This window comes from Callospermophilus lateralis, chromosome Y, assembly GCF_048772815.1.
Source record: "Callospermophilus lateralis isolate mCalLat2 chromosome Y, mCalLat2.hap1, whole genome shotgun sequence".
Lineage (NCBI taxonomy): Eukaryota > Metazoa > Chordata > Mammalia > Rodentia > Sciuridae > Callospermophilus > Callospermophilus lateralis.
Window position 1 is genome coordinate 6,365,816 of NC_135326.1, and position 14,383 is coordinate 6,380,198.

Here is a 14,383-nt window from a genome sequence, read left to right on the forward strand (position 1 = left end):
GGGGAAAAAAAAGCAGGGAACGAGGGGTTGGGGGGGGGGGGGGGAGGAAAGTGGCACGTTGCCACTATGCTTAAAACCACCAATCTGGAGAAAGGCTGAAGTTTCACTGGTTCCCCGAATTTCGAGCTTTGGGAGGAGGCGGGGGGGCGGGGGGGGCGGGGGGGGGGAAGATCTCGCGATCTCTGTGCTTTGGACGAGAGTAAAAAGAAGATACCGCGAGGTTATGACTAAACGAACGCAAGCTAGCGAAGCAGAAGTAACGGTAGCAATAAAGGGGTTGGTGGTGTGCGGAACGAGGTGCACGCACGTCCTGCGCGCTGACGTAAAGCCATCGGAGTAGGTATATTACGGGTGTCGCAAAGCTGTGTACTTCAGAGCTATAGTTCCCTGTGAGAAGTTCAATAGGAGGATATAATTACGTCTGCTGTGGGAGATCCCGAGTTCTCGGTTTTTTTCAAGGATGAGTCATGTGGCGGTGGAAAATACGCTTGGGCTGGACCAGCAGGTGAGCTGAAATGACTGAATGAGGCTGCTTTTTTAGACTTACTATTTTTGGTTTAATTTGGCTTACAGCGTAGTGCTGACGACTTTTTTTTTTCCACGGGTTCTAGTTTTTCCGGGTGGTGGGAACGGGAGAAGAAGCGATTTAAAACGTGGGTAAGGACTGTAACGGTAATGTTGATTTTTTTTGACTGGTACTGGCCTGAGGTATTGTACCCGGTCGCGTGTAATGGCGGCTTGTGTCGATGCAAGCGCGAGACCTCAGAAATGCGTAGGTGCGAGTTTTGACTAGTTTGTGATAGTGTTGTTGGGCAGAACGCGGCCTTTTTTTGTGATGAAAGGTTTGGCTTTCACTGGGTGACTGATTTGGACGATTCTGTGTCGTTGGTGCGTAAGCGGAAAAAGAACTAAGGCCTGCCACAGAATGTAGTGGCGGGAGGAGGGGCCTTCACTCGTGAAATGGCGATGGCCTTTGTGTACGGTAGCACAGTTGGGCGGTTCTTTTGACCTTTTGTAGGCTTAATTGGTGGGGTAAGGTAAAATCTGTTACAAAAGTTTAAAGAATTGGGTATCTGGTGTTTAATAAGTATTCTCCGGTGGTCCCCATCTAGTTGCCTTAAATAATGACGAGGCCTTATTTCCGGAGTGGAAAGTTTTGTGACGCACAAGAGCCGGAAGGGAATAGTAGGAGGGGAGGGAAGAATGGCCGCCTCGTGCTTCTCTTGATCGGTGCCTGGGAATAATGGAGGTTGGACGCCAGCGGGTAGACATCTGGCATGTTAGGGAATCGGCACCTTGTACATCAAATTCAGTATATGGATGACAAGTTATTTGAGAGCAGTGTTTTTAAATGTAGTATGTGTTCTTAGGTTAAGGGTCGGGCTGAGGGAAGAACATCTGGTCACTGTAATCAACTATCTGCATGGCAGTTTTGTTAATATTGTATGTCTGAGGAGGACCTTGAAATAGGTGATTAGCCGGAGCCTACGCTTTTTAAAGTAGAATGCTATTCTTTTGAGGTGTTGGTGGTGGCGCGGAAGCGCTTTTTTCGTGTCTAGAAGGTTCTTGTTCCTGTAGTTTTGTTCGGAGCGGCCCTTAAGTTATTTGTACAGTTAAAAGTTTTGTCTCCCGATTCAGTCAATGCTGATTGATTTTTAAGTTGTAATGATTGTGTGTAATGTGAGGGAATTGATCTCATCTTTGGGGAGGGATGTTTGTTTTTGGTTTTTGTTATTTTGTCTTTTGGGGGAGGTGTGGTACCGGGGATTTAACTCCGTTCACTGGACCACTAAGCAACATCATAACCGGCCGGATTTTGTATATTATTTAGAGATAGGGTCTGGTTGTGTTGCTCATTGCCTCACCAACGCTGAGGCTGGGTTCAAATTCAAGATCCTCCTGCCTGAGCCTCCTGAGCCATTGAGATTACAAGTGTGCGCCACCATGCTGGGCTGGTGTGTGTGGTGTGTGGTGTTGGATTGAACCCGAGGCCTTTTTGTGTGGGAGGCAAGCACTCTACCGACTGAGCTATATCCCCAGCCCCAGGGGAGCATAAATCTTGATTAACGATTTCCAGAGTCTCTAGATTAAACAGACTTGGGAATTTTCTAATGTTTAAGTGTAATTCTTGGTGATGCACGTAACTTTTCGAATGTAGGTTGAACTCAGGCACTCAACCTCTGAGCCACATCCCCAGCCCTATTTTGGTATTTTATTCTGAGACAGGGTCTCACTGAGTTGCTTCGCTGAGACTGGCTTTGAACTCGATCCTCCTGCCTTAGCCTCCCTTTTGCTGGGATTACAAGCATATGTCACTGCGCGTCTTGAACTTTTAATACAGCACTTACACACGTGCTATAGGAAATGACCTGTGCAAATAGGTGCCGTTGTAATTACTTTGTATGGATTATTTTGCATATATATAGTTTTTCTCTTCAAACCAGTTTTGAGTAAGGCATTATAAATTCATTAAAGACAAATAAGCTTTATTCTGCTTTGAAATTTGTCAGTGTAAAGAGAAGTTGAAATTAAACAGGGCCTAACGTTTTTTTAAAAGCATGTGTCAGGGGTTTTTGTTTGTTTGAGGTGGTTTTGTTTGTTTTGTTTTTTGTTCTTGTGTTATTGTTTGTTTGCTTTTGGCTCTGGGGATTGAACTCAGGGGTACTCGACCACTGAGCCACATCCCCAGCCCCATTTTGTATTTTAGAGACAGTGTCTCACTAAGTTGCACCTCCCCGTTGCTGAGGCTGGCTTTGAACTCGCCATCTTCCTGCCTCAACTTCCCTTGTCGCTGGGAATACAGGTGTGCGCCCACCGTGCGGGCTAAGAATGTAAAGTTTTTAATTTAGAATGTTAATTTTTCCCGCTTAGGAATTCCAAATTAAAAATAATTCCTTTCCTGTGTGAAGAAATTGGGAATCCTCAAATTGCCCTAATGTGGACTCCTCCCCGCCCCCCTTAAAATAATATCAAGTAGAAAGCTGGCGCCTGCCTGTAATCCCAGTAGCTCTGGATGCTGAGGCAGTAGGATCCCAAATTCAAAGCTACCCTCAGGGGCTGGGGTCATAGCTCAGTTGGTAGAGTGCTTGCCTCTCATAAACAAGGCCCTGGGTTCAATCCCCAGTACCACAAAACAAAGCAAGCCAGCCTCAGCAGTAGCAAGGCACTAAACAACTCTGTGAGATACCTTGTCTCTGAATAAAATATGAAAATAGGGTTGGGAATGTGGCTCAGAGGTTGAGTGCCCCTGAGTTCAAAATCGTGTACCAAAAAAAAAAACAATATCAAGTAGAAACAGCCGGTTTAATTCCTCAAAAAGAATCAAAATAAATTATAATTGCTGAGAAGTTAATATTCTGATGAATTAAGTGCTTTTACAATTGAAAATAGACTTTTTTTTTAGATGAAGCCACTTGCCATCATTAAACTTTGTAGATTTCAGAATGTTCTTCCAACCTTAGGAGGCAGACTTACATTGTAAATAGTGTAGGATCAGAACTGAAATGTAGGACTTCTGGTTTGCAATTGTGACAATGATTGATTTTTTTAATCTTAATTTTTTTATCTTAATTTTTGGTATGTAAATGTGTGAGATATAAACATTTCTTTTTCAGTTTGCTGGTTTAGACCTGAACTCCTCTGATAATCAGGGTGGAGGAGGAAGTACAGCGAGCAGTAGCAGTAAGTTAATTTTTAAAAATATAGTATTTATATTAGAAATTTCTGTTAACCAATTTCAAATTTAATTTTATACTTTAAAATTTTATTGAATTATTGTGGCACATCTGAATGACAAAGAGTGATTCTTTCAGGCTTAAAACAGTTAAGTATTACTACTCATGTAATACACATCTTTTAGAAAATTTATGTCCCATCAATTATAAAGAGGGTAGAGTATGTTCATCCTCTCCTGAATTGTAATAAACTAATTACAGAAGTTGTATACTTATAAGCTGTATGCTGCAACCTAAATTTACCACAGTGAAACCGGAGATGTAGTGATAAAACTAAGTTCTGATCTTTGGGGGTCACATTAAATTCAACAACATTCCTTTGAAAATAGTGTGAGGTTTTTTGTTTAATCATTTGCTTGCTTACCCATCAACTAGTCTGTTGACTTATTTTAGAAATTTTAAAATTAAAATATGTAATTTTATCAAATCATTTTTTTCCTAGTTTTATGTATGATGTGTGATTATGTATGGTGTTCATATGTCCAGGTAAAACTTTAAGCACCATTCAGGGTAATTGATATTTCCATAAAAAGTTATATCTTGGAGATTATAAAGGGTTTTCAATAGTAGTTTTCTCTTTTTTTAGAAGGGCGCTATATACCTCCTCATTTAAGAAACAGAGAAGCATCTAAAGGTATGTGATCATGAAATTTTCTAGATCTTTTGCTCTTAGAAGATACCCAGAACATAGAGGAAAACAAAATTACTTAAGAAATTTCTTTTTTTGTACTTGTTAGATCAGTCCTGTATTCAGAAACTAGAACTTCCTATCTTTGGAAATGTCCCTTAATTTTTATTTTCTTTTGACAGACTTTAAGCTCAAAGACTCTATGGACAGTTTTCATCACTCTATTATTTAATCTGTTTGTAAACATAATAACACTGTTTGGAATGTGTGATTTTAGGACCCATCCTAGTATGAAAAACAAACTTTATGATACTATAATGAAAGTGCAGGTTTTGCAAAGTAGCTAATAGTTGGAGCATTATAATTTGGCCACACTCAGGTTAGATAGATTTGTCAGTTCTTAGCTCTTTGCCTGAACAATTTCTTTTTGAAAGATTTTTTTTTAATGTCTTAAAAACTTGTAATATGAACTTTGTCCTATAGATAGATACATACAAAAAAATATTGTGGGAGTGATAGTCTTGAGTAGCAAATAATCAAAAGGGGTGATCTGAAATTGGAGGGAATGCAAAATATTAAAGTTAAAAGAAAGAAGATTGTGATAGAAGGTCAGGGGTAGAATACTCAGAGGTTAGAGAAGACAACCTGTGGCTGGATTTCCTTTCTATTGCATTATACATGTCTTTAATTGTTTAATCAGAAGATTACTTAGCTAATGATATTTGTTTTATTTTCACAATGACTGCAGAATTTTTTTCATTATGGGTATTCTTTATTGTTTAGGGTTTATCTGGCTGCAATTGCATCCCAGGAACATTAAGTACTTTAAAAGGAGTGGCAGTATTTTAGAACTTATAGTAAAAGAAACCATAAATATTTCTTTGAAACTATAAAATGCATGATTAAGTTTAAGCTTTCAACTAGTTGAGCTTTTTGTTTGTTTGTTTTGCCATGAGTTTATGTTTTATTATCTGTCTCCGTGGAAATTAGTCAGCAATAAGGTTGATTTCTGTTTTATTTCCAAGTGTACCTGCTTCTCATCAGCTTTATAGAGGTGATACAGTATTGTTGGACTCTTAGAATTTGACAGTTCATGAATATAGCCTGGCAACCATTATACCACCTACTATTTCTGTTAAATTGAAATAGCCATGTTATGCCTCAGTGTGAAATTAACTTTTGAAAAAACTTCAATTGGATTAAGAAATTTTAGTAGGGTGCTTTTGTTTTTAGGGTGTTATAGTGACTTTAGAAAATTAGTTATAAGTTTTCTAATGTAGTATTCCTTGGTGGAAAAATCTGATTTGCTCTTGATGTTAAGCTATCCTTTGCCTGCAGTTAAATTTTATAATTCAGTGTACATTTTTTAACCGGACTACTTACACATTTATAAGGGCCACCTAACAGTCTAATGGAGCAGAGCTGATCATATTGAAATTCCTCATTTGATCTATTTTTTTCAGTGTTACTAAATGAAGCCAGATTGTTTTTTACATTGATGTTAACTTTTCCAGGTTCTTTCAGTGAATGTGTCCCTGTTATTTTTCATGACATGTTGTATGGTTGCCCATATAGCGATTTGATTACAAAGTTCTGGAATTATCAAGTTCATTTTTCACCATTATACACACACCAAAAAAAAAAAAAATGGGCGAAATTCTCTTTACTGTTATATCAAACAGATTATTTCTGGTTGGTTATATATCTAAAGCTTTTTTCCAGGTAACTGTTCCTGAACTAACATTTGGTTAGCTGGAACTGTCCCAAAATATGAATTATAGATTCGGTGTATTATGTTGAAAACTGCATTAGTACAGCATTTCTGGCTTTTTTATCTAGTTAGCTTTAGCCTGTCCCCTGTGAGCTTAAAAGATTTAATGGAGGTATTTGAAGTCACGTGGGGATGGGGGGACACCCTCTGGAGATACAACTCACTTTACCACTGAGCCATATCTCCAACCCTTTTTTAAATTTTGAGAGAGGGACTTGCTAATGTTTCTTAGGGTCTTTGCTAAATGTTGCTGAGGCTGGCTTTGAAATGGTGCCTATAGCTATGAGCCACCACACCAAAACCTGTAAGATCAATATTCTTTGGTGGGGCAGGTAGGAGGTAACAGGATTGAACTAAAACATGGAGCCCCAACCCCAGCCCTGAAATCACTCTTAATAGATAAGCCTAGTTTTAAAATAAGTTTTAAAGCTTTCCAAAGTTTTAAAAAATAATTGATTATTTTATGCATCTACAATAACAGCATTAGTGTAATAGTAGTGTTAAATGTGAGTTGTTAGTCTCTCAGAAGTTACATTCACTTAGAACATTATTTAACCATGAAATTACTTCGGTTAATATAACAATTTCTGAAGGACAAGAGAATTTAAGATGGTAAAAATTGTGGGACCCCTGACCTTTGATCCCACAAGGATCAGAGAAAGGAAGGCTGTGTCCATGAAGAGCTATATATTTGGGAAAATGGAAATCATAAAATATTGTTATTCTCTAATATTAGTATTTTTCTTGAAGGATACTATGATAAGGACAGTTCAGGGTGGAGTTGTAGTAAAGATAAGGATGCATACAGCAGTTTTGGGTCTCGTGATTCAAGAGGAAAGCCAAGTTATTTCAGTGATCGTGGAAGTGGATCAAGAGGAAGGTAAAAAAAATTTTTTTTTAACTAATGTAAACATAAAGTAGTTACCCAGGAGTCTTAATTTGATTCAAAGAACCTAATAGTTGTATTTAGTTCTATGTGAAGTCTTATTTCAGCAGTGAATTTCACAAAACTATTAATTTTTTTCAAGTGAAGATATAGTTTTATATTAGCAGTGGTTAGCTAGAGGGCTTTATTTTACAAAAGATGACCTGAGTTGTAAGTTTTGACATACCTAAGGGAACTTATATTCAATAGTTTAATTACTAGTACAAATACTTTTCTTGAGTGATAAATGACGTACTCTGTGCTCATACTGTTCAGATTTGATGACCGAGGACGGAGTGACTATGATGGTATGGGCAGTCGTGGTGACAGAACTGGGTTTGGCAAATTTGAGCGAAGTGGACATAGTCGTTGGTGTGATAAAGCAGATGAAGATAATTGGTCAAAACCACTTCCACCAAGTGAACGCTTAGAACAGTAAGTTTTTGAAATGTATGCTAATTGTCATGAAACTCATTTCATGCTGTAACATTTATGTGATAACAATTTGATTTTAGGGAACTCTTCTCTGGAGGTAACACTGGGATTAACTTTGAGAAATATGATGATATACCAGTAGAGGCAACAGGCAATAATTGCCCTCCACATATTGAAAGTGTAAGTGTTTTTGTTTGAGTTTAAATAGGTTATGAAAAATTATACATTGATGGTTACCACTCTGAGTAAATCCTAATGTAGATGTGTAAAGCATATGAAAAACATAAATGGTGGCTTTTTTATATTAGTATATTTTAAAATGTAGTGTAGGTATAGTGTTGCTGGTTGTATTTGATTGACCTGGTTGAATTTCTTTAACAGTTCAGTGATATTGAAATGGGAGAAATTATCATGGGGAACATTGAGCTTACCCGTTACACTCGTCCTACTCCAGTGCAAAAACATGCTATTCCTATTATCAAAGAAAAAAGAGACTTAATGGCTTGTGCTCAAACAGGTAAGCTTACTTGATTAAATCATTAATGTCTAAATTGGACTAGATCTTTTATGGGAAGTATTTTATATGAAGAAGCCCAAGTCCTTTGTTTAGTATGATTTTGAGATAAGTGAAGATTGGTAAGATATATCTTTTTGTCTTAACACTTCTGAGATTGTAAGATGAAACTACTTTTTTTAATCAGGCCATCTTTTTTTGCCTATAGCAAATTGTTAGTAGTGCTACAAGAGAGTTTTTTTTTTTTTTTTTTTTTTTTTTTTTTTTTTGTAGTGACAGAAAGATCAAGTGTAAATAGGAAATGTTAAGTCATAAACTGGTAAACTAAAACAAATGTAAATACAGCCATAATATTAACAATTAATAAGCCAGTGTTTTCTTAACAGGATCTGGAAAAACTGCAGCATTTCTTCTACCCATCTTAAGTCAGATATATACAGATGGTCCAGGAGAGGCCTTGAAGGCTGTGAAGGTAGTCTTTTCTATAAAATAATAAATTTTTGCTTAAAAAAGGTTTTGTAAATAGTTGTGGAACTCTCTAAGCAAAAACTGTTTTTAGGTGTTATTAAAATTACAGGGAATTTTACTCTAATGAAGTAGAGCTAAAGTTTGGGGACTTAAAGTTGAAAACTATACTACTGTCTTAGGAAAACGGAAGATATGGGCGTCGCAAACAATACCCAATTTCCTTGGTGTTAGCCCCAACAAGAGAATTGGCTGTACAGATCTACGAGGAAGCCAGAAAAGTGAGTATGCATTTTAGTTAATTATTGCCTTTTTCATCAATTCTCTAATGATATTTTTATGACTAATAAATTTTTTGTTTATAGTTTTCATACAGGTCTAGAGTTCGTCCTTGTGTAGTTTATGGTGGTGCTGATATTGGTCAGCAGATTCGGGACTTAGAACGTGGATGCCATTTGTTAGTAGCCACTCCAGGACGTCTAGTGGATATGATGGAAAGAGGAAAAATTGGATTAGACTTCTGCAAGTATGTTAACTTGTATAAATTGGAATAGTCTGTTACGATAGACAAAAAATAACTAAGGTTTAAAATTAGAGCTTAGAAAGTATGTTTTAATTAGCACAGTGAGATCTCCCACACACACTTGGATTAAACCCAGAAATGTTCTATTACTGAACCTATATATCTAGTCCTTTTATTTCTCAATTTGAAATAGAATCTTGCTAAGTTGCTGTGAGGTTCGCCTGAAACCTGCCTGGGTACATTCAGATGTGTGCCCTCGTCCCTGGCTGTTGGCATAGTTAATTTTAGACAACATTTACTCAATGTCTTTTCAGCAGAGGCAAAAAAATTATTTTTCACATCAACTGAATTATTTTCATTAATAGGTATTTAGTGTTGGATGAAGCTGATAGGATGCTAGATATGGGATTTGAACCTCAAATACGTCGTATAGTTGAACAAGATACTATGCCACCAAAGGGTGTTCGCCACACTATGATGTTTAGTGCTACTTTTCCTAAGGAGATACAGGTACTATTTGAAGCTGCATTTATTTTTCTTAATAGAACATTAGCATTTCTGGATTTTGTAATTTATGTTTAGAATGGATATATATATTTATTTATTTTTACTTTTTCAGATGCTTGCCCGTGACTTCTTGGATGAATATATCTTCCTGGCTGTAGGCAGAGTAGGCTCTACTTCTGAGAACATCACACAGAAAGTGGTTTGGGTAGAAGAGGCAGACAAACGGTCATTTCTACTTGATCTCTTAAATGCAACAGGTGAGGGACTGGGGATGTTTCTCAAGTGGTAGCGCGCTCGCCTGGCATGTGTGCGGCCCAGGTTCGATCCTCAGCACCACATACAAACAAAAGATGTTGTGTCTGCCAAAAACTAAAAAAAAAAATAAATATTAAAATCCTCTCTCTCAAAAAAAATAAAATAAAAAAAATAAATGCAACAGGTGAAATTATGAATCCTAGCATCAGCTAGATAAAAGGAGAGTCTCTTTGGCTCTTCTGATAGTACTTGCACCTCTTTTTAAGTAAAGACAAGAATTAAACTATTTAATATTTGGCATAAGCATTGATGTCCAGCCTATTAGTAAACAGAACCTTCCTATTTTTCAGGCAAGGATTCACTGACTTTAGTGTTTGTGGAGACCAAAAAGGGTGCAGATTCACTAGAGGATTTCTTATACCACGAAGGATATGCATGTACCAGTATTCATGGAGACCGATCTCAGAGAGATAGAGAAGAGGCCCTTCATCAGTTTCGCTCAGGGAAAAGCCCTATTCTAGTAGCTACAGCTGTGCGTATACTTCATTTTCTAGTTTATAGTTTGAATACTGCTTTCCTTCCAGGGGAGAGCACTCTACCACCTCCCCAGCCTTGTTGTGCATTTTGTTTAAAGACAGGGCCTCATGTTGAGTTGCATAATCCCTTGCTTTTGCTAAGGCTGGCTTTGCCTCAGCCTTCCTAGCTGCTGGGATAACAGGCCTATGCCACCTTGTCACCTGCTTTCTTTTAATGAATATTATTTTTCAGGTGGCAGCAAGAGGTCTAGACATTTCAAATGTGAAACATGTAATCAATTTTGATTTGCCAAGTGATATTGAAGAATATGTACACCGCATTGGCCGTACAGGACGTGTTGGAAACCTTGGTAAGGTGTTCGTTTGAATTTTTTTTCTTTTTTATGTAACTTTAATTTTCTACAGAAAGTTAATTTATAAGACATAGCCTTCAGATACTTATTTTAAATTCTTTAGGTCTTGCCACCTCATTCTTTAATGAAAGAAATATAAATATCACAAAGGATTTGTTGGATCTTCTTGTGGAAGCTAAACAAGAAGTGCCATCTTGGTTGGAGAATATGGCTTATGAACACCATTACAAAGGTAGCAGTCGTGGACGCTCAAAGAGGTACACATTATTTGGGATCTTTATTCCTTGTTTGAAGGCCAAAGGATTGAGTTAATTGATCCATTCTGTTTTAGTTATAAGGCTATGGGACATAATGCGTTAAGATGTTAACCTTAAACTTAAATAAATAATTCAACAACCAGAATATTTTGGAAAGTTATAAAAGTTAATATGACGCAGAGTGTCAGCTCTTCAGTGCTTAGGTTTTTGGAAATACCCATCAAAGAATAATCATCACACATAATAGGGCTTAATTTTAAAAAACAAATTGAAAACAGGAGTTGGTATTTTAACTGAATTTCATCCTCATAGACCACCGAATGTTATTTTTTTTCTTACAACAGTAGATTCAGTGGAGGATTTGGTGCCAGAGACTACCGACAAAGTAGTGGATCCAGCAATTCTGGTTTTAGTAGTAATCGCGCAAGCAGCAGCTGCAGTGGTGGAGGTGGTCATGGCAGTAACAGAGGATTTGGTGGAGGTAACTAAATTGGGGGGGGTCTTTTTTCCCCCCCTTAGTCACCTTTTTAAAGCATAATTTATTAGGGAAATTGTAATTTCCAAAGAATTAAATCCAACATTTAGATTTTCTTCAAAGTACTTGAGGCAAAAGAGAAAGGTACTAACAGTGGATGACTTAATTTCTCTCTTTAAACATTTCTTGATAGGTGGCTATGGAGGCTTCTACAATAGTGATGGATATGGAGGAAATTATAACTCCCAGGGGGTTGACTGGTGGGGCAACTGAATCTGCTTTGCAGCAAAGTCACCCTTTCATACAAGCTAATATGGAAACCACATGTAACTTAGCCAGACTATATCGTGTAGCTTCAAGAACTTTGCAGTACATTACCAGCTGTGATTCTCCTGAAAATTCCAAGGGAGCTCAAAGTCACAAGAAGAAAGGAACAACCAGCAGCCCTATTCAGAAGTTGGTTTGAAGATCTAGTTGCTATAGTTTGGATTAACTCCCCTCCTGCTTAGTCCCTCCCCAAACTGCATTTATAATTTTATGACTGAGGATCATTTGTTTGTTAATGTACTGTGACTTTAACTTTAGACATCTTATTATTTTGATGTCCTGTTGGCTCAATAATGCTCAAGATATCAATTCTTTTGACAAATAAATTTACTGAACTTGGGCTACAATCAAACCTTGGCACACAGGTGTGATACAACTTAACAGGAATCATCAGTTCATGCATACATGTAATGATAAAGAAAAAAATTACATAGTAGTAGCCTGTTAATGATATTTCCATCTTTGCAGACTGGGGGGAGAAACATGAAAACATAATTAGTTTCTAATGTGGCAAACTGTACTAAGTTAAAGTTCTGACTTGCTCACTCTATCCTGGATAGGCACTTGGAACCTTAAACTCTTTTAAGAAGCCATTCCAGGCATTATCAGGTGTGTAGTATGAATACACCCAAATGTTTTTGAAAGCACTCTTTTGAAAGTTAACATTTAATACACAATTCCTTATTTAATGTTTAGACAGTTATCAATTTTAAGTTAGGCATCTGTGGGCATATGATTACAGGAAAAGTTTAAAGGTTTGTTTGGAGGGTTCATTTAATTATATTCTTTAATGTCTGCCATAAGTAAAATTGAGATGGTAGAATGGCTGACCATGTCAATGACCAATCCTCATTACCGGCCTTGTTGGATTCTGGTCTTTAACGCATGCTAGTGTTGATGTTTTTTGGTCAAGGGCGTGTGAACAGAAAGGATTATGCAGCAGGCTTTATTTTAATACAGATTCATATTTCTCTATTACAGCTGCATTGAAACAAACGTTAAAATGGCTTACACTTGTAGACTTTGTAAATCATAGAATAACAAACTGAAATCCTTGAGATCTCACAGGTTGGAAATATGTACTAAACTGCACAAGGTGTTAGTTCTTTATAGTGCAGTTTCAGTTAATTTTTAGTTGCATAGGTTTCCATTATATTTATAATCTCTTTATGCTAAATTTGGCCAAAGATGTTGTCCATTTCTAAAAATGCCTCTCCCACCTAGAATTTTGTGGCCAGAATGGAGAGTGACCTTTAAGAAAAGTATATCTTGAAAGTGGCATAAGAAGTTGGTGAAAACTTCTTAAAGTGCAATAGATTTTCAAGTGTATTGTGCCTTGTTCTAAAACTACTGTAGTAGGTGCACTTGACAGTATTAAGGACATTTGTTACGGTGCTATTTCAATTAATATAGGTTTAGACTCTTGTACATTTTGCCCATAACTTTTTACAAAGTACTTATTTTATTGCACATTCAGAGAATTTTTTATATATGTGTCCTCTGTGCGAGTCCTTAAACTTCCAATCTTATTTTTTCTCTTGGAGATTGTTGAAAGCAGCTTGTCAAGAACTAGATTCTAAAATTTTATTTGGGACCATAGAATGATAGATGAGAAGAAAACTTTGCACACGACAGACTTTAGATAACTTTTTGCTGCTAGTTTGTGTAATATTTATTGAACATTTTGACAAATATTTATTTTTGTAAGCCTAAAAGTGATTCTTTGAAAGTTTAAAGAAACTTGACCAAAAGACAATACAAAAACACTGGCAATTGAATGTTGAATGTCACCATGTGTGAAATAATAATATATTTCGGGGTAGTGTGAGCTTTTCATGTTAAGTCCTATTAAACTTGAGTCAAATTAACCAGATCTGGCATTTGCAATGTAGCTATAATTTTCTGACAAAATTGGCAATGTGAGATGAAAATATGCCAAGGTTTTGATACTTGTCTTAAAGATATTAATGAAAACACTTTTAAACACTGATTCTCAAAAAGTTCTCTTGAGTTTTGTTTAGTTTTGTTTGTATTGGTTTTAAGTGATTGTCTGGCATATTTGCAATCTTCAAACATGTGGTTATCTTTGTGTATTGCCATAATCAGTGACTCTTACATTCAGTTTTGTCAGCCAGTATATTTTCAGTAAATAAGAATAGATTTAACTTGCTGAATGTGAATATTGAACTTTAAGTCACTGTAAATTTAGTAATTGCTTATTGTATTAGTTCTAGATGCTAGCACTGCATGTGCTGTGTTATTCTGATTTTACTAAAATAAAAAATTGAACACAATCTTTTGGCTTTCAGTTGTGGCTTAATAAGGTAAAAGTGAACTCCCCTGAAAAAATGGAAAAATCATTTCTTAGTTAAGAGAGTTATTTGTGAGACTTTATGAAGTTACTTGTATTCCTTAACTATTTCAAGAATGTATGAAGTTTGTTTAAGCTTAGAGTATAGAGAAACAGGATTTTTGTTAAAAATTATGAAAATCTGAAAGGCCTAAATATGGCGTATGTCATGTGATCTTTCTCTTATAAATATTTTGATATAAAGAATGGCTGAACTAAGAATGAATTAATCGAGAAAAAATGATGTTTTTTTCTTCATTACAAAAAGAATCAAGAATTGAAGAGATCAGTAATTGAGATGGATGATAAGACAGTTAATTTTTGTTTT

The 14,383-nt window shown here is 36.4% G+C and overlaps 1 protein-coding gene across 1 annotated transcript; it reads left to right on the forward strand.

The window, feature by feature from the left end:
* The first annotated feature begins 263 nt into the window (after positions 1-263).
* Positions 264-13,987, forward strand: LOC143395288 (ATP-dependent RNA helicase DDX3X-like). The gene is made up of 17 exons (XM_077107829.1): positions 264-505; positions 3,615-3,681; positions 4,321-4,368; positions 6,884-7,013; positions 7,335-7,493; positions 7,574-7,673; positions 7,875-8,010; positions 8,394-8,479; positions 8,655-8,753; positions 8,838-8,998; positions 9,361-9,505; positions 9,615-9,759; positions 10,108-10,289; positions 10,526-10,643; positions 10,750-10,903; positions 11,248-11,384; positions 11,572-13,987. Exons 1-17 carry the CDS (start codon positions 461-463, stop codon positions 11,649-11,651), a joined length of 1,992 nt encoding a protein of 663 aa, XP_076963944.1. The 5' UTR covers positions 264-460; the 3' UTR covers positions 11,652-13,987.
* Positions 13,988-14,383: the final 396 nt, after the last annotated feature.